Source organism: Sapajus apella, unplaced genomic scaffold (genome assembly GCF_009761245.1).
Source record: "Sapajus apella isolate SASKATOON/1434 unplaced genomic scaffold, GSC_monkey_1.0 scaffold42, whole genome shotgun sequence".
Lineage (NCBI taxonomy): Eukaryota > Metazoa > Chordata > Mammalia > Primates > Cebidae > Sapajus > Sapajus apella.
In genome coordinates this window covers 1,796,488-1,815,343 of record NW_022436982.1, presented here as the reverse complement: position 1 = coordinate 1,815,343, position 18,856 = coordinate 1,796,488, and the positions used below count along the sequence as shown (strand labels likewise).

Below are 18,856 nucleotides of genomic sequence, written 5' to 3'. Positions count from 1 at the left end.
GCTGCATATACCCTGATACCAAATTAGAGTAAGTACTATGTAAGGAAAAAAACCTAACATGTAACTAAATACATTTCCCTATCCTGTTTTCCAAGTCGAGAACAGCCACAAAAAGTAAGTGGTCTCTGGTATTTGCTTAGTATGTTTAGTTTTTATTTATTGTTAAATTACTCAGTCTCAAATTGTACAATGCTTGAAAAGAAGTATGACAATTTCTGAGATTAAACTTTATTCAGTCACTCTTCCAGAAAATTCAGTAAATATGATAATGTAGGAACAAACTTAGGCTCATAAGCCTTTTAAATTTTTACATAATCTTTAATGATGTTGATCAGGAAATTCTTTCATTGGTGGAATTACTTCTCCAGTCTCCACAATTGTATCACCCTAGAGAAACAAAGATACAGTTAGTAGAAGAATCTTAAGTCTACAGAGATGATAGTTCTATTCTGTTCCATGTTCATCAGACCTCACATGGAAAATGTAGTTGAGTTCTGGCATTTACTTTAAAAGGACCCCAGACAAAGTAGAAGCTGTCTAAATCTGAACAACCAGTATTCAATATCTTAAGGTACAGTGAAATCATAGGGAAATTTTCACTTAGAAGCAAAATAACCAAAAAGGGAATGAAAATTGTGTTCTCCAAGTGATAAAGGGATAATCTTTTATTTTGTATGGCCCCAAGAAATGGAGGCCCTAGAAATAAGTTGCAAGGAAACATGCAGAGTTCCAGATAAAGAGTTCACTCCCAGCAACTGAATATGTGTAAAGCAACCAGTTTTTTGATTGGCTTACATATTGAATACAGAACACAAACTTTGGCTGGGCAACTGGTCCAGGTCTTTTCAATCCTAGATAACTGTGTGTGGGCAAAAAGGCATGGGCTTTGAAGCCAGACCAAGTGGTGAGAATCTTAGAACCTCCACTGGCAAGCTGCATCGTTTTAGACAGATTATTCAGCTTCAGTTTCAGCCCTGTGTTTAAGATAACAGATTCTGTCAGCCTGCCAGTGCCTGAATGACTGCTTAGAGTAGAATTTTCCCTAACCCCACCCCAATCCCTGCCTTTCCCTGACCTGGTACTGCTCAGGATTATAATACAATGAAAAAATAAATGTATTATGTTTAAGCCATTATACATTTGGGCAACAATTTGTTACCACAGCTAGCATTATCCTAACAGAAATTAGTGCCTTGAAGTGGCACTAATGCAGCTGTAACAAAAATCAAGCTATGCCGGCCGTGGTGGCTCACGCCTGTAATCCCAGCACTTTGGAGGCTGAGACGGGCAGATCACGAGGTCAGGAGATCAAGACCATCCTGGCCAATATGGTGAAACCCCATCTCTACTAAAAATACAAAAAAATTAGCTGGGCATGGTGGCACACGCCTATAGTCCCAGCTACTCAGGAGCTGAGGCAGGAAATTGCATGAACCCAGGAGACGGAGATTGCAGTGAGCTGAGATCAGGCCACTGCACTACAGTATGAGTGGCAACAGTATGAGACTCCGTCTCAAAAAAAAAAAAAAACAAAAACAACAACAACGAAAAAAAACAAATCAAGCTGTAGGGCACTGGCTTAGCAGTCTGGTAGCAAAGATAAAGGCACTGGAGGCTAAAAGATGGAAACCAAAGGCAGTGGCAAACTATTTAGCAAAATATCTCCTATAACTTGGAAGCAGACTGCCTGATGAACTTGAGGTTCTAGGAGAAGTAGCTGGAAAAAAAGTTACAGTATGTGTTCGGATACTATTGGCTACCTTGGGAATGTACTTTAAGAAGCATGAGCTCAGGGAAAAAGTGGCTGATTTGAGAGGAGACATAAAAACAGAGGAAGAGAGAACACCCTTGGTCCACACTAGACTTTCTGTTCCTGACCAAAAAAAAAAAAAAAAAAAATTTAATGTGGAGAATCTAAAAATTCGGGCCAGTCATGGTGGCTCATGCCTGTAATCCCAGCACTTTGGGAGTCCAAGGCAGGATGATTGCTTGAGGTCCAGAGTTCAAAACCAGTCTGGGCAAGAGTAGGACCCTGCCCGCAAAAAATAAATAAATAAAAATTAAAAATGAGGACCTTGTAGCGTTGAAAAATCAGACTATTTCAGACTTCCTAAACAATAAATTAACACAAGAGATTCTGAGCAACAGAAGCCCAATAAAACTCAAACAGAGGGATGCAGCCCTATGGCAAAGATCAGATTAAAGCGAAGGCAGCCTTTGAACCAGTCTGCCTCAGATGCCTCCACACAGCTGCCACTGAGGTGAGAGAGGCAGATGCATGAGGACAAAAAAATAAGAGAAGTTGGTAACTATGTATAGGAAGAACAGATACTGGAATGAGAAAATGACTAGAAGTAAGCACATTAGATACCTACCAAATATTTTTCTTTCCATGCCTCCAAATGTTGAGGGAAATGAATGGACACATAAACCAAACACAGAATTTACAAAATCCTGCCAGAATGTTTGAAATTAAAACAACGTATGGCATTCAACCTCCTGCAAGCAGGTGGCAGATTTTGATGCCCATACAACCTCTAAGGAGGGCATGCTTCCCACTACCATTTAGATGTGGTCTACATTGATAATGAAAAGAACAAACCTCCTGGACAGAGCCAGCAACCAGGAAAAACTATGGACAAAGGTGTTCGTTCCAGAAAACAAAATCAGTACCCATTCAAGTAACTTCCCACACACAGGGGTTAGGAGTAAGATTTCAGAATTGCCAAGAACCAGTGACTACTATGCTATCCAAATTTTACCACTGAACAATGGGTGTGGTTGGAGGACAAGGATACAGTTAACTTGCCTTCTTAGTTCACTGACCTGAGATCAACAGAAGTCATCTAAATCTGACATACTATTGTACGTCATCTGGAGATCATGGATTTGGGGCCAGCTGCAGTGATAGAATGGGACTTTGGGATTTCTCCCTAAGGAGAGGGACTAAGTGTCTTATGCATGTGTAGAGAAAGAAGCAAAGAGATGTTTGGTGACTAGAAGGATGGAATGTAGCAGAAACTCCATGAACAGTAGTCTGGGAAAAGGAAAGAACACACCGATAGTATATGGGAATATTAGAATGAATTCTGGCCAACAGAATTTGAGCAGAAGTAATGTAAGCTACTTCCAGGATTAGACCCTAAAAATCATCCCTGAGATGCCCTGCCTTCTCTTTCTGTCATGATCTTGGAACCTCATATTCACGAGGCATGGCTATAAGATTCAAGAGGATCACCTCATCCACAGAGTCTGTGATGTCAACAAGAAATAAACCTTTGTTTTGTTAGGCCATTGAGATTTGGAAGTTTTTTTATTACCTATTCTATTCTAAACATATATACAATGACCATTCTTCAGTTCCTCAAAGGGGTCATGGCACAGAAACAGGAAAGAACCACAGTGACAAAAAATACAGAAACATAAGAAATGCTACAGGATGCCTGATGTGATCTTCTGAAATTCAGAGCTCTCCTTTTCCTTTGAACAGTAATGACAAAATAAATTAAAAAATAAACATTTAAATGGAATAAATAGAAGACTAAATAAATGTAAATTGCCCAACTGGTGAAACCAGCAAGATAACTTCCTATTTTGAGACTACCTAGGCTGTAATAAACATCAATATTACACAATAAAACAAAGGAGAAATCCCTTTTTTTTTTTTTTTTTTTTTGAGACAGGGTGCTCTGTCACCCAGGCTGGAGGGCAGTGGTGCAATCTCAGCACACTGCAACCTCTGCCTCCCAGGTTCAAGCGATTCTTGTGCCTCAGCCTCCCCAGTAGCTGGGATTACAGGTATGTACCAGCATGCCCAGCTAATTTTTTATTTTGAGATGAAGTTTCACCATGTTGGTCAGGCTGGTCTCAAAATCCTGGCCTCAAGTGATCCACCTGCCTCCACCTCCTAAAGTGCTGGGATTATAGGCGTGAGCCCACCGTGCCTTGCCCCCACTTCTTTTCTTTTTTCTGAGACAGAGTCACTCTGTGACCCAGGCGGGAGTGCAGTGGTGCAATCTCAGCTCACTGCAACCTCTGCTTTCCAGGTTCAAGTGAGTCTTGTGCCTCATCCTCCAGGTAGCTAGGATTACAGGCATGTACCATCACACGCGGCTAATTTTTGTATTTTCTTTTTAGTAGAGACGGGGTTTCACCATGTTGGCCAGGCTGGTCTCAAACTCCTAACCTCAAGTGATCCACCCACCTCAGCTTCCTACAGTGCTGGTATTACAGGCATGAGCCACCACACCCGGATACCCCCCTCTTATTTCTTAAAGCAGAGTTCCACCTGGGACAATTGGCCAGTTTTGGTGCCCCTTCCTAAAATTCCCTTGTTGCAACAGACAATGATGACTGTGACTAAGTCATTTGATTAAAGCAAGAATGACACTAAGTTTTGTTATTTAAATTATGGAATTTTGAGTTACAACAGTTCATTCATTATCTGTGACTAGAAATAGACAAGAACATAACATGTATTCTACTATGCTAAACAGTAACCTCACCAACAGTAAAAATACCAACTGACTACTGAGTCATCTTTTAATGCTAAAATAACTCATTTTAAATTGGTACTATGGCTCACACACTCATAGTATAAAGTTTAACATACATTTAGTGGATGTTAAATTCACAGATGGAGAACTTGAAGGCAAATCTTGAATATGAAGTACAAAGCCATAGGACATGAGAGTTTGGAAGTAATAACAGAAATTCAGTTGCTGTCACCATGCATGGATGTTTGCTTAGGCTCATGTCCTAAGTTCTTTACCCAACATGAAACAGGACACAGTGAAAAACTGCTGGTACTTTCAACTCCCTTTAGGACAATCAAGGTCACAAAACAAGTTTTACAGCCAGGTTAAAAATAAATGTGCTCACTTCCCATTTCAATTATAATTGCCCCCTCAGCTGTTTCTTTCTTTCTTTTTTACAAGAATACGCAAAACAGGCACTTAAACTGACAGTGAGAAGAAAAGAATATTTTAATCTAATGATTGCTTGGAAGGGGAGGAAAAGGAGACAGAAAAATAATGAACAAAAGTAAAATCAGAAGTTTACTTACTGGGAATATTCTGGGCTTTGAGTGAACGATGGCATATGGTTTTGTCTGTAATAAAAGTTAACTCTGTGTTAATTATAGTGTTAAGAGTTTCTTCGGAAAGTAAGAAATAGGTCATACCCCAAATTTTAACTTAAGCTCCAAACTTTCACAGAACTCAAGACTCACATATCCAACTGTTTACTCAACATCTCTACTTGACTTTCAAACAGGCATCTCAAACTTAACCAGGTCCAACACTTAACATCACCCTGCCCCAAACTGTTCCTCCCCATGTGCCCCATCTCAGTAGATGGCACTTTTATCTCCCCAGTTACGAAAGCCAGAAACCTTGACTCCTCAGCAGAGCCTAATGATTCTACCTAGAGAATATACCTCAAATCCAGCTGGTTCTCCTCACCACCCTTGTCCAAGGTTCTATCATATTTTCATCTCAACTACCACAACGGCGCCTACTAGCCTACTAGCCTCCCTGCTTCCACTTGTGCCCTCCTATGCAAATGAAAACAGTCTATTCTCCACACTTCAGGCAGCGTACACTGGTTCTTTTAAGATATGTCACTCTGCTCAAAGTTTCATAATTCTTAGAGAAAAAGCCAGTCTCTTCTCCCTCACTCATGTACTACAGCCACAGTGGCGCCCTTGCTAGGAGTCCAATTCAGTCAAGACTACTTGTGCCTCAAGGGCTTTGTACTTCATAATTCCTCTACCTGAAATGTTCTTCTCCTAAATACTGCTTGGCCCCTATCCTCATTTCATTTATGTTTGTCTTCAAAGATCACTTCCTGAGACAGGCCTAATTAAAATAGCAGGCTCTATCATTCTCTAGTTTTTTACCCTGCTTTTCTTCTACAGACTTGTTCTCCTAAAACATTATATACCTCTTTGTATTTATTACCAGTTTCTAAACATTTCATGAAGGAAGGGACTCAATCTGCTCTGTGCACTGCTGTATCCCTGTGTTTAAAACAGTGCCTTGCACACAAGAGGTAATAAGTATTTGTTGAATACATACACTTTTTATGCATATACATCTGCACAAGATACCACTGCCCAAAATTTAAAAGATTATCGGTATGATATAAGGCATAGAGAACTGGAACATGAGAGAAATTCAGAATAAAATGTGAGGACTTCAAAATGTCTTTATGTGCCAATGGCAAAAAGACACTGAAAAGTCATCTGAAAGATGCAGAATTCAATCAGGCAGCAAAGGAGTGAGCTGCAGCAAACTGGTTACAATCTTACTGAATATGCAGTCCTCTACTTACCCAAATCAAGAGAAAAACTAAGGTGAGTGAGTGGCTTTGGGACCTCTACTGACACAAAACGTTTAACTAAATATATCCATCTATGGCTCAGGAAAAATCACCTGAAAGTGTGAACCCTCAGATAAGCAACCATATTACTGTATTGAATTGTCAACCTAGTAACTACAGCTTGTTAAATTTGCTTCTCCTGGAAGATAAGTGTCTTTTCAATCCCAGAAACATGTAGTGAAATTTAGATATGATAAAGTATGTTAAAACCCAGAGCATAAATAAGTGAATGTGTCAACTTTTAAAAGTTCTGAAAACATTGGGACATTACATGTGTTCTGTTGGTTAGAGTTTGTAATGTATAAGATAATCTGTCTAACAGAGGTTCAAAAAGGTTTAGGATTCTAGTTAAAATGCATAATGTATTTAGATTTGTGATTTTAGGTTGAAAAATATCACTTCTTAGAATCATAAATTTACCCCATAAATACTTTGAAATAAAATTGAACATATAAAATGTATAAAAGCAATTTAAAATATTAAGAGAATTTGGCTATATTTGTAAATGGAATTGTTTTAGGAGTGTTCAACTTATAAAGTAAAAGCAAAAGAGATTATTATTATTTTACTAGATGCACAGTTTAACAGAATTTTAAAACTGAATTTAAAGAATTAGGAAAAAATTGTTATTATATTTGAAATTAAGGAACTGAATATTAATCTGTATTTCTAGTCACTGTAACCAGTTCTTTCTGCACATAAAAATCACTCTTGGATGTTAAATTTTCACTGACAGAAAGTAATGTATTTACTTCTCTAGGATCTGATGTGCCAAAATAGTGAAAACTTAACAGATGTATAATGAAATGAAGTAGCCTATAATGAAATGAAATAGTCTTTTTATGAACATAAAAAGTTTTTAACTTTTCTCCTCCAGAATTAACTTTTCTCCTCCAGATTCTTTCCCAAATTATACCTAACTTCCAACTTTACTATAAAGTCCTTGAGGTTGGAATTGGCCTTGCATATTCTTTCTATAGCAATAATGGAAGAGGATACACTAGGCACTCCACATTTGTTAATCAAGGGGCTTAATCTGCTTAGTACACAGAACAAAGATGTCAACAATCAGAATTTTAAAGAGCCTACATAATCAATAGAGAACATAATCAGAGAGAGCAAGTCATGTTGGGGGCGGGGTGTTCTGAAAAGCCCCCAAAATTTTGGCTGTTTCACTCTTCTGTTACTAGGCTAACAGAAAGCCAACATCAATTAGATTATCTATCATTTGTTAGGCAGTCCTTAACTTCTGTCTCGTTTTTATTCTGAAATAATTTTAAACTTACATAAGGCTGCAAGAAAGAAAAAAAAGAATTTTTTTTCTTGAATCACTTTTAGTAAACTGCTGACCAGTTTATTACTATAGTGTATTTCCTACAAACAAAGACAACATTCTTAAAATAATTACAATACAACCATCAAGATAAGGAAATTAACACTTATACATTACTATCTCTACCTGGTCTAAAAAATCCATTCAAATTTTCCCAATTGTCTCAGTAACTGTTTGAACTTATCCTAAAATCCCCTTATGTGATAAGTTATCCAGTGATGGTTTAGGCTCTTTAAAATTCTGACTGCCAACAACATCATTGTTCTTACAGATTATGCAATTATGCCTATTAATGAAGAATTGCATTTAGCTGGCATATCTCTTTATTCTTCCTCAATCTAGAACAATCTTAAAGTCCTTTAACATTCATGATCTTGACATTTCTGAAGGTGCAACACCAATAATGACGCAGAACAGCTCCTCAGTTTGGGTTTATCTTCTGTTTCCTCATGTGAATTTAATCAATAAATTACATTCCAGTTATGCACCACTGGCAGGCATACCACAAAATTAATACTGTGTTCTTTTTATTACAGCCTATCAAGTATTACACATAACTTGTTTGTCCTATTATCGATGTTAATTTAGATCTCTTGACCAAGGTGGTGTCTGCCAGATTTCTCCACTACAAAGATAACCCTTTTCCCTTCGTAACAAGTATTTTGAGGATAAGTATTTTAAAATTAATATTAGCATCCTTTTTATTATTTTTTGTATTTTTGAGATGGAGTCTCGCCCTGTCACAAGGCTGGAGTGCAGTGGTACGATCTCAGCTCACTGCGACCTCCACTTCCTGGGTTCAAATGATCTCCTGCCTCAGCATCCCAAGTAGCTGGGACTACAGACATGCACCACCACGCCCAGCTAATTTTTTTATTAGTAGTACAAACAAGGTTTCACCATATTGGCCAGGATGGTCTCAATCTCTTCACCTTGTGATCTGCCCACGTAGGCCTCCCAAAGTGCTGGAATTACAGGCGTGAGCCACTGCATCCGGCCTTATTTTTTTTTTTTTTTTCATTTTTTTATTGAGACAGGAGTGTCACTCTGTTACCAAGGGTGGGGTATAGTGAGCAACACAATTGCAGCTCATTGCAGGCTTCACATCCTGGGCTCAAGCAATCCTCACACTTCAGCCTCCCAAAGTGTAGAGATTACAGGTGTGAACCACTGTGCCTAATATTAGCATCCTTTTATGTTCCTGAGCTGAATTAAATATTACCATGATTCTCAAATTGTAATTTTTCTAATTCTATCATTCAGCGAATTATTGCTTTAAAAAAGCTTTTCTACCCCTTTATTAATTCACTTATTTCTATCAGTTTACACTCATGGATTTTCATTTTATTCAGTTGACTCTCATCTATTACTATCATTATTTATTTTGATGCTCAAATTGCCCTGGCAGGAGTCCTTGCAACCTGTGTCCTTTTGAAATATTCTTTCAGCACGTCTTTACTTTCTGGCACAATAATATGTTCCAAGCTCATCTTATACTTTCCTCCTGCCCTGGAATCGGCCATTGCTCTGAGCTCTGGGTCCTTTCAGTGGACAACTATATTTAGAAATAAGACCTGGCTTCTAATTGTGCTAATTGCTAAGGAGTAGCAATGTTTCTAGGCCCTCTCAGTGGACAGAGCTAGAGAATATGTCTACACATGCAGACAAACAGACACACATATCCACATTTACATCCATATCTATTTCTAGGTATATCAACACATTTTAAAAACCATGAGTTCACACCAGTACCTCCAATTCCACTCTACCACCACAAGCTTTTCTTCTTTTTCACATACATAACTCCCTTTTCTGAGAGTGAGAATCTTGGGTCATCAACATACATACTTGCAGGCATACCTCACCTTATTGTACTTTGCTTTATTGCACTTCGCATATATTGTGTTTTCTTATAAATAGAAGGTTTGTAACAACCACAAGACAAGCAAGCCTATCAGTGCCATTTTTCATTTTCAGAAAATTTTTATTGCTTTTCCTGATTATATAACAAATGTAAATATTCAAATATTACAATGACTTTTTTTAAAGTACATTTTAACATGTTATAAAATAAATGCCCATTTCAAAAAATTCAAGTATCATAAAATACATGATTTTGAAAATGGGCCCTCTGTAATCCAGTCCCACCTCTGTGCCCCACAGGATTACTGCTGTTCAGTTTGGCATATTTCCTTCTAGACTGTCTCTGTGCACCCGGTGCCTGCACTGCTGACATGAGCTCCATATTATCTGAGATGACAGGAACTCTGATAAACAGAGCAGGATTCAGCTGCCAGTGCACTGAACAGCTTCCAGTTTCTACAGAGAAACACTTTCTTCATAAAAGCTTGAAACCGTGACATAGTTTTGTACTACGTAAATGTATCAGGTTGAATCATGAAATGATGATCGCTGATCATTTTGGGCCTAGAAAAACAGCAGTTTCATGTGGTTCAACATAATAGCAATGGCCCTACTCATAGACATTGGGAGGTTTCCTGCTGTTACAAACAGTTCAGTATGCCAGGTGTGATGGCTCATGCCTGTAATTCCAGCACTTTGAAAGGCCAAGGTGGGCAGATCATCTGAGGTCAGGAGTTCAAGACCAGCCTGGCCAACATAGCGAAACCCGGACTCTACAAAAAATACAAAAATTAGTCAGCCATGGTGGTGGGTGCCTGTAATCCCAGCTACTTGGGAGGGCGAGGCAGGAGAATCGCTTGAACCCAGGAGACAGAGGTTGCAGTGAGCCGAGACTGCACCACTGTACTCCAGCCTGGGTGAGAGTGAGACCCTGTCTCAAAAAAAAAATTAATAATAATAATCAGCAGTGAATGTCCTTGTATGTTCTTTACTGAGAACAAACATCTTACCCCCAAACCATGACATCTCTCTTTTGGGCATTTAAAAGAGTCAAGGAGGATGGAGCTGCCCATTTGCCATGGAAATGAAGACCCAGCAGAGACCTGAGGCATAAACAACTTGTCCCTCAAGCAAGAGTGGCCAACTTCAGTCATGACACCATTTTAGTATGGTGACCACACTACATGAGCAAACCAAATACTGGTAAAACCAGAGAACAGAAGAATTCCTCAGCTCAGAGACAATTCTTATCCCTAATGACCAGTATGACCAGGAACTCACAGACATCCAGTGAGTACCCCAAAGCTGTCCTCTGGAAGTTGGGCTGTCAGAAGGTATAAAAATTGATTTAGGCGCAGTGTGGTGGCTCACACCTGTAATCCCAGAACTTTGGGAAGCTGAGGCAGGTGGATCACCTGAGGTCAGGAGTTTGAGACTAGCCTGACTGACATGGTCAAACCCCATGTCTACTAAAAATACAAAAAATTAGCCGGGAATAGTGTGCATGGCTGTAAGCCCAGCTACTCAGGAGGCTGAGGCAGGAGAGTAACTTGAACCCAGGAGGCAGAGGTTGCAGTGAGCCAAGATCATGCCACTACACTCCAGCCTGGGCAACAAAAGTGAAACTCCGTCTACAAAAAATACACACACACACACACACACACACACACACACACACAGATTCAGAAATGTATTGAAATCAGATATAAAGGAAACATTTTTTAAGGTTTTTCCCAGGAGCTACTGGAGTGACCAAAAAAAAATAAAAATAAAAAAGCACCTGTTAAAATTATGCCTGTCAGGCCTCACACAAAGAAAAGAATGTGGTGTGTATGTGTCACTGGCACTTTCGCACAGGCTGCTTCCTCTTCAACCTTGTCTGGGGTTTGTAGATTCTGCTACGGTCACAGTTGAGCTTGTGGGTGGTTTTCTTATGGCAGACAACGTGCACTAATTTTAAGTTCTCTGAGGTAAAAAGCAGGCCATAAAAATATTCCCAGTTCACTTCTCTTCTGTCTTGTTCCTTAACTGCTTCCCCCAGTGTAGGAAAGATGGTGCATTCTTTTTTCTATCATGTGATCCAGGTTCCAGGTGCTGAAGAGGATCCTGCTCTCCCTGTTACTGTAGGGGTTGATGTGAGTGTCTCGACAAGCAGCTGTCCATGTTGAAGGGGCCCTGGCAGGAGAACCAACCTTGTGGTGTGCAGAGACCACTGCCACCCTTGCCTCTGCACACCAGAGTAGTGCCGATGCTGTCCAAGTAGCTGCCGTTGTACTGCTCAGGCTGGAGTATCTGGCATGTGGAGCCAAGGATTAACAAGAATTCCTCCTTAGCCTCTGCACCCACCTTGGAGGAGTAGGAGCTCACCTCTCTCAGGTAACTCCGGATCCGGCTCTCACAACTGTATCTCAGATAGCCAGACTTATTCCAATATTGGGACTTCAAGCCTTCAAACCACGGCAGGTCCTCAGCCAGGGTCTCTGCCGCGATGTTCTGGCTCATGTTGGGCAGGAGGTTGGCTAGCAACCTCTGCCTCTGCTCATCACACAGCAGCTGCCCGGAGGCCTGGATGAGCCCCACGTGTGGCTCATGAAATGCACTGAGGAAGCGCCTGATGTCACTCACATAGCCCTGCCAGGCCTGGCCCGAGGTGAGCAGCATCAGCTCGGCATTGTCAGGGACGCTGGGGAACTTGACTTCAGTCAGCTATGGGCCATCCTCATGCAGGCACTGCTGGGAGCCATGCCCAGGGAGCTGAAACCAGAGGCAACCCTTGCACAGCACCTTCAAGAAGCTACTGCCTGCCACACCTAACTTCCGATTCACAGTCTTGGGCTTCTGGAGCACTGCAGATGTCCCCAAGGGATCTGGGACCTGCAGGCGGCAGCACCCGCTGGCCAGCTACTCAGGCCCCTGCTTGCCCCCGCCGCAAGGGTCTGCACCAGATGGGGTCTGCAAAGCTGACATGGGCCAGGTGCCAATCCCAGAAACTCAGTGCCGTTTTTCAAACAACATGTGTTTGCTTCACAACTCTGTGTCATATTTTGGTAATTCTCCCAATATTTCCATTTTTTTTTTTTTTTTTTTTTTTTTGGAGATGGGAGTCTCACTCTGTCATCCAGGCTAGAGTGCGGTGGCGTGATCCCTCATTGCAACCGCCTTTTCCCAGGTTCAAGTGATTCTCCTGCCTCAGCCTCCAAAGTAGCTGGGACTACAGGTGTGCACCACCACGCCCGGCTAATTTTTGTATTTTTAGTAGAGATGGGGTTTCACCATGTTGGCCAAGCTGGTCTCGAAATCCTGACCTCATGATCTGCCCACCTCAGTCTCCCAAAGGGCTGGGATTATAGGTATGAGCCTCTGCACCTGGCCTCAAAACTTTCCATTAGTGTTATATTAATATTTGTTATGGTAATCTGCACTCAGTGATTTTTGATGTTACTACTATAAATTTTAGGGGCAACATAAATCACACTCATATAAGATAGTGAATTTAATCAGTAAATGTTGTGTGTTGTGACTGTTCTACCAACTGGCCATTCTCCACCTCTCTACTTCTCCTTGGACTGCCCTATTCCCTGAGACACAATACTGAAATTAGGCCAATTAATAACACTACAATGACCTCTAACCCTTCAAGCAAAATGAAGAGCTGCATGTTTCTCATTTTATATCAAAAGCTACTTGCTAGGCTGAGGCAGGAGAACTGCTTGAACCTAGGAGGCAGAGGTTGCAGTGAGCCAAGATGGCACCACCACACTCCAGCCTAGGTGACACAGCAAGACCCTGTCTCAAAAAGAAAAAAAAAATAGTAATTCCTCTGATGGATCTAGGCAAAGTATATGGAGAATCTTCTGGGAAAGAATTTACCATCCCATATGCCATTAAGAAGATTTATGATTCATGGGAGGATGTCAAAGTATCAACATGAACAAGAGTTTGAAACAAGTTAATTTCAACTCTCCTGAGGGGTTCAAGACTTCCATGGGGGGAAAAAACTGTCGATGTGGTAGATATAGCAAGAGAACTAGAATTAGAAGTCAAGCCTGGATCTGACTGAAGTGCCTCAATCTCGGTGATAAAGCTTGATAGATGAGCAACTGCTTCTTCTGGATGAGCAAAGAAAGCAGTTTCTTGAGATGGAATCTGCTCCTGGTAAAGATGCCATGAACATTGTTGAAATGGCAACAAAGGATTTCAAATATTACATAAACTTAGTTGTAAAGCAGCAGCATGGTTGAGAGGACTGACTCCAATTTTGAAAGTTCTATTGTGGGTAAAACGCTATCAAATAGCATCTCATGCTACAGAGAAATCTTTCATGAAAATAAGAGTCAACTGATGTGGCAAACCTCAGTGTGGCAAATCACACACACACACACACACACACACACACACACACACTCTCTCTCTCTCTCTCTCTCTCTCTCTCTCTTTCTTTCTTTCTTTCTTTCTTTCTTTTTTGAGATGGAGTCTTGCTCTGTTGCCCAGGCTGGAGTGTACTGGTGCAATCTCGGCTCACTACAACCTCTGCCTCCTGGGTTCAAGCGATTCTCCTGCCTCCGCTTCTCAAGTAGCTTGGATCACAGGCACCCACTACCATGCCTGGCTAATTTTTGTATTTTTAGTAGAGACGGGGGTTTCACCATCTTGGCCAAGCTGATCTTGAACTCCTAACCTCGTGATCCACCTGCCTCAGCCTCCCAAACTGCTGGGATTACAGGCATGAGCTACTGTGCCCAACCTATTGTCTTATATTAAGAAATTGCCACAGCCACTCCAGCCTGCAACAACCATCCCCTTGATCAGTCAGCAGATATTAACATCGAAGGAAGACCTTCCACTAGCAAAAAGATTATATACAGTCACTAAAGGCTCAGAAGATCATTAGAATTTTTTAGCAATGAAGTTTTTTCTTTTTAAGACAGGATATCACTCCAGCACCTAGGCTGGAATGCAGTAGCGCAATCACAGTTTATTGCAGCCTCGACCTCCTGGGCTCAAGCAATCTTCCCATCTCAGCCTCTTGAGCAGCTGGGATTACAGGCGTGTACCACCAAATCCAGCTTTTTTTTTTTTTTTTTGTAGACATGGAATCTCACTATGTTGCTCGGCTGGTCAAACTTCTGGCCTCAAGCAATCTTCCTGCCTTGGCCTCCCAAAGTGCTAGAGCTATAGGTGGGAGCTGCCATTGCCCAGGCTGGTCGAACTTCTGACCTCAAGCAATCTTCTCACCTTGGCCTCTCAAAGTGCTAGGGCTACAGGTGGGAGCCGCTGCACCTGGCCCAGCAATAAAGTATTTTAAATTAAGGCATATATATTGTTGTTTTACACATATGCCATTACAAACTTACACTACAGCACAGTGTATATGTAACTTTTATATGCACTAGGAAACCAAAAAATTTGTGTAACTTGCTTTGGTGGTCTAGAACTAAAGAATACTTTTGGAACTGCAGTGGTCTAGAACCAATTCTGCAGTATCTCTCAGGTATACCTGTATTTGACCAATCTCCCTATATATAACCATATCCTGTCACCACAACCACCCCCCAGCATGAATACCTGCCTCACCTCATTCAGGTTCTGACTTTTCTTTTTTTTTTGAGACAGAGTTTTGCTCTTGTTGCCCAGGCTGAAGTGCAATGGCATGATGTCGGCTCACCATAACCTCCACCTCCCAGGTTCAAGCAATTCTCCTGCCTCAGCCTCCCAAGTAGCTGGGATTACAGGCACGTACCACAACAGCTGGCTAATTTTTGTATTTTTAGTAAAGATGGGAGTTTCTCCATGTGGTCAGGCTGGTCTCAAACTCCCAACCTTAGGTGATCCACCCACCTTGGACTCCCAAAGTGCTGGGATTACAAGCGTGAGCCACTGCGCCCAGCAGGTTCTGACATCTTACTCTGAGTTGTCACCTGCCTCATGCCATCCTTCTTCCAGATGTCCTCCTCCCTCTGCTCAGGTTCCAATATCCTATAGTAGGCTGTTGCCACTGTTGCTCCCCCAACAGATGTGCTCACCCTCCTCCCCTGCAACCCACTCAGGATCTAACACCCCTTACTTGGTATATGAATGCCCTCCTCACTCTTTTGTGTTCCAACATTCCATGCTACACAGCCGCCACTGCTCACTCTGCTATGCCACTTCCCAAAATGCATGCCCTTCTCATTCTGCATGGGATCCAACATCCTGCACCAGACTGAGCCTTTAAAATACCACAACTGGCTCAGTTCAATCAGCCCATACAAGATCTATCATCAGTGAAAAAGTTCAGGCATCTGGACATCCTGAGTTCTAAATAAATGAAGTTGTGAAGAATCAGATAAAATAAAGGAAACAGAAATGGGATGGACAAAGATAAGCTTTGTCTGTTTTGAATTTTTATCTCATACCAGATATGGGTCATTATAAAGGAGCAGAAATTCTTTTCTCCCTTCCTATTCATGACCTGAATTTACCCTAATATTATTAGGTCACTACATTCTGATCTTTTAAATACTATTTCTATGAGGAAATCCATTTCAAGTTGTAAACTAATATAGTGACACAATTTTTGAAAAACTATACTCAATTACTTAACTTTCGTTAAATCTTTTCCCTAAGGGAATTCAAAGTAGATCAAAATCAGTTTATAAGTGGCAGATTATTTCCACTAAGCAGGGTAAGATACCCACAAAGACAATAATTTTGGACAATATTAAAAATAAATTCTGAAAAGGACATACTTACAGCCACATGATATTTCACGTAATAATGAACAATCCAGGCAGGTATAAGTACACAAGTAAAAAAAAACATACTCTTTCGGTATACCTTATAGACCTGGGGAAAAAAAACACATATACAAACTAAACATATCTCATATTTTATATTTATGGCAGAACAAAAAGCATCAATGATATAACAATGAAATTATTATTTTACAAATCTCTAAATGGTACCTATTTTCTTATAGTCTGTGGCTAACCTCGTCTACTTAAAAATTATTAGCAAATGCAGAGTTTGCCAGAAGATACCTACAAAATCCAAACCAAAGAGCTTAAGATAAATAGTATTTTGCAAGACTATAGCAAGGCATTTATAGATCTTTTTTAAAGACTTCTAAAACTAACTTTATCATAAGTTTGTTAAAGATAAAATTTGGCAAAATAATGAAAGAATAATTTTAATGTATTTAACCAGAGTAATCAAATCTACAGAATATTTCAGGTATAGTCATCTCCCTTATTTTTCTATCAATGCCACTAGCATTATTTTAGGTATAAGGCAGACAACCTTGACATCAATGCTGGAAAAAGCACATTTTACATACTGAGATGGGGTGCCCCAAGCTCACTCCAAGATGCCTTCTGCAACGCTATTTTTTTTTAAAAAAAAAAGCTAAAAATGGAACTTTCCCATGTCCTCCAATTTGATTAAAACACACCTATCCATTCAAGGAAAGGGCAATCCAGAGTCTAAGAACTATAACCGATAAGATTATAAAGTAATAAATTAACTCAAAGTAAGGTAAGGTGAATTTCAACACATGATTATTTACTTCCTTAGATCACTGGCTGATGGATGGGACATCAGCTTTAAATCGGTGACTGAGAATATCCTGATATGTCTGGGATACAAAGGGTGGGAGAAGAGTTGAATTTTACCACCATAAGTAAGTATCCAATACCACTTTTTCAGAAAAATTTTCAACAATTCTGTTGCAATAGAATTTGTAGCACAGTAAGAAATAGATACATGCTGATTTCAATATGAACTTCAATTCCTAGCTCCCTGACCACTGGCAAATCACTGGATCTTTGTAGGCCTCAGTTTCCTCACATTTAAAGTGAGGATTAGGAATAGTTTCTACCTTTACATGTAAAACCCTCAGCAGAGTGCCAAGCACATAGCAAGCACCCAAGTGTTTCTATTATTACTACTATTATCAGTAAGCGTTGTAGGTAACTGAAGGCAATTCTGAGATGTGTTTATCACCCATAACAGACCTCAAGAAAATACCCAGAGGCCTTGAAAATAAAGCTTCTGAATGACTGATTTTCTTCAAAGCCCCAAATATCATTTTTTAATGAAAAACTGTGTTAAAAGTACAGTGTGGTAGTTTATAAATGTAGCTCTTGAATGCGACTCACTAGGCATACCAACAAGACCCTGTCTTTTATGGTGATCACATGGAACTGTACTACCAGCTAGGGGCTGGCTGTGCCCTCCGGTAATTGGATGCTGTGTTACCTGGTCTCTAGAACTTCACACTTAAAAGTCAGACAAGTGTCCTCGAATAGTAAAATCACAGAATTTTAACTGCAGTGATTCCTCGACTATTATTCTGAGAAAAGATATCTACAGTGAAGAAAACCAAACGTGCAGCGTCCTGGAAAACCTAAGTATTAAGATTCGCCTCCGTCTCACTGTACTTGACAGTAAAAGGCATGATTCTCTCAAAGCCATACATATTCCTGGACTCCTGCCTCCCGAGACTCCAGGAGGACTCTCGGGACAGGCCAGTGTCACCAAGCACGGAACGTTATCAGTGGGGCTGCAGGGAGGGTACGTCCAGTGTCCAGGCTACCGGCCGCGGTGGGATGCGTTGGGGGGGATCACCACTAACCTCTCATCACTTACCATGTTCCTCCAAGGGGACTTATTTGCCAAAAACTTATCCCAGAATATGTCCATAGGCCACTTCGCCTCTGGGGGCAGCACCGGCTCCCGAGGGCTCAGCTCCTGGTCCTTTAGCCATTGCCTTCTCAGCGCTCGCAGCTGCTGCTGCCGCAGTTTCTCATCCGGAGTGTACCCCGACATGTCGCCGCTGGTATCAAGGCAAATGGACACAGAGCGCCCTCAAACTAGGGTCTCCTTACTTAAGCGCGCTCCTGCCCTGCAAAGCGACCTTGAGGGCACCGCTGGCGGCAGCGCGCCGTTATTACGTCACATCCTGGTCCTGCCTCTGCAGGGGGCCCAGATTCCTCGCGAGAAGAGCAGTGTCCTGGCATGCGCAAAGCTTTCCACCTCCAATTTCCTCTCCGCCCGCCTCCGCTTTACCCGCCCAGCTTACGACCTTGTGGGGACGCGGACGACTCTTAGTTGTGGGGTCTGGGTAAAGTGACAAGGTTAGACGAAAGTATGCTAAACAAGAGGACTGGAGGTTTTGTTCAGGAAGAATTTGTGTGCTGGGAGCAGGAAGGATAAGCATGTGTGTTTCCGTGAATATGCTGTCCAGATACAAAATTGTTTGCTTGCCTCTCCCACCTTGGAATGACCTAGAGAGTTTATGAA

At 41.1% G+C, this 18,856-nt stretch overlaps 1 protein-coding gene and 1 pseudogene across 1 annotated transcript; both read right to left on the bottom strand.

The window, feature by feature from the left end:
- Positions 1-136: 136 nt before the first annotated feature.
- NDUFB6 (NADH:ubiquinone oxidoreductase subunit B6) lies at positions 137-18,520 on the bottom strand. The gene is made up of 4 exons (XM_032299997.1): positions 18,203-18,520; positions 16,310-16,402; positions 5,066-5,110; positions 137-387 (listed from the first exon to the last, which is right to left on the bottom strand). The coding sequence occupies exons 1-4, from the start codon at positions 18,380-18,382 to the stop codon at positions 319-321; spliced, it is 387 nt and encodes a 128-aa protein (XP_032155888.1). The 5' UTR covers positions 18,383-18,520; the 3' UTR covers positions 137-318.
- LOC116566018 lies at positions 11,209-12,672 on the bottom strand (annotated as a pseudogene).
- Positions 18,521-18,856: the final 336 nt, after the last annotated feature.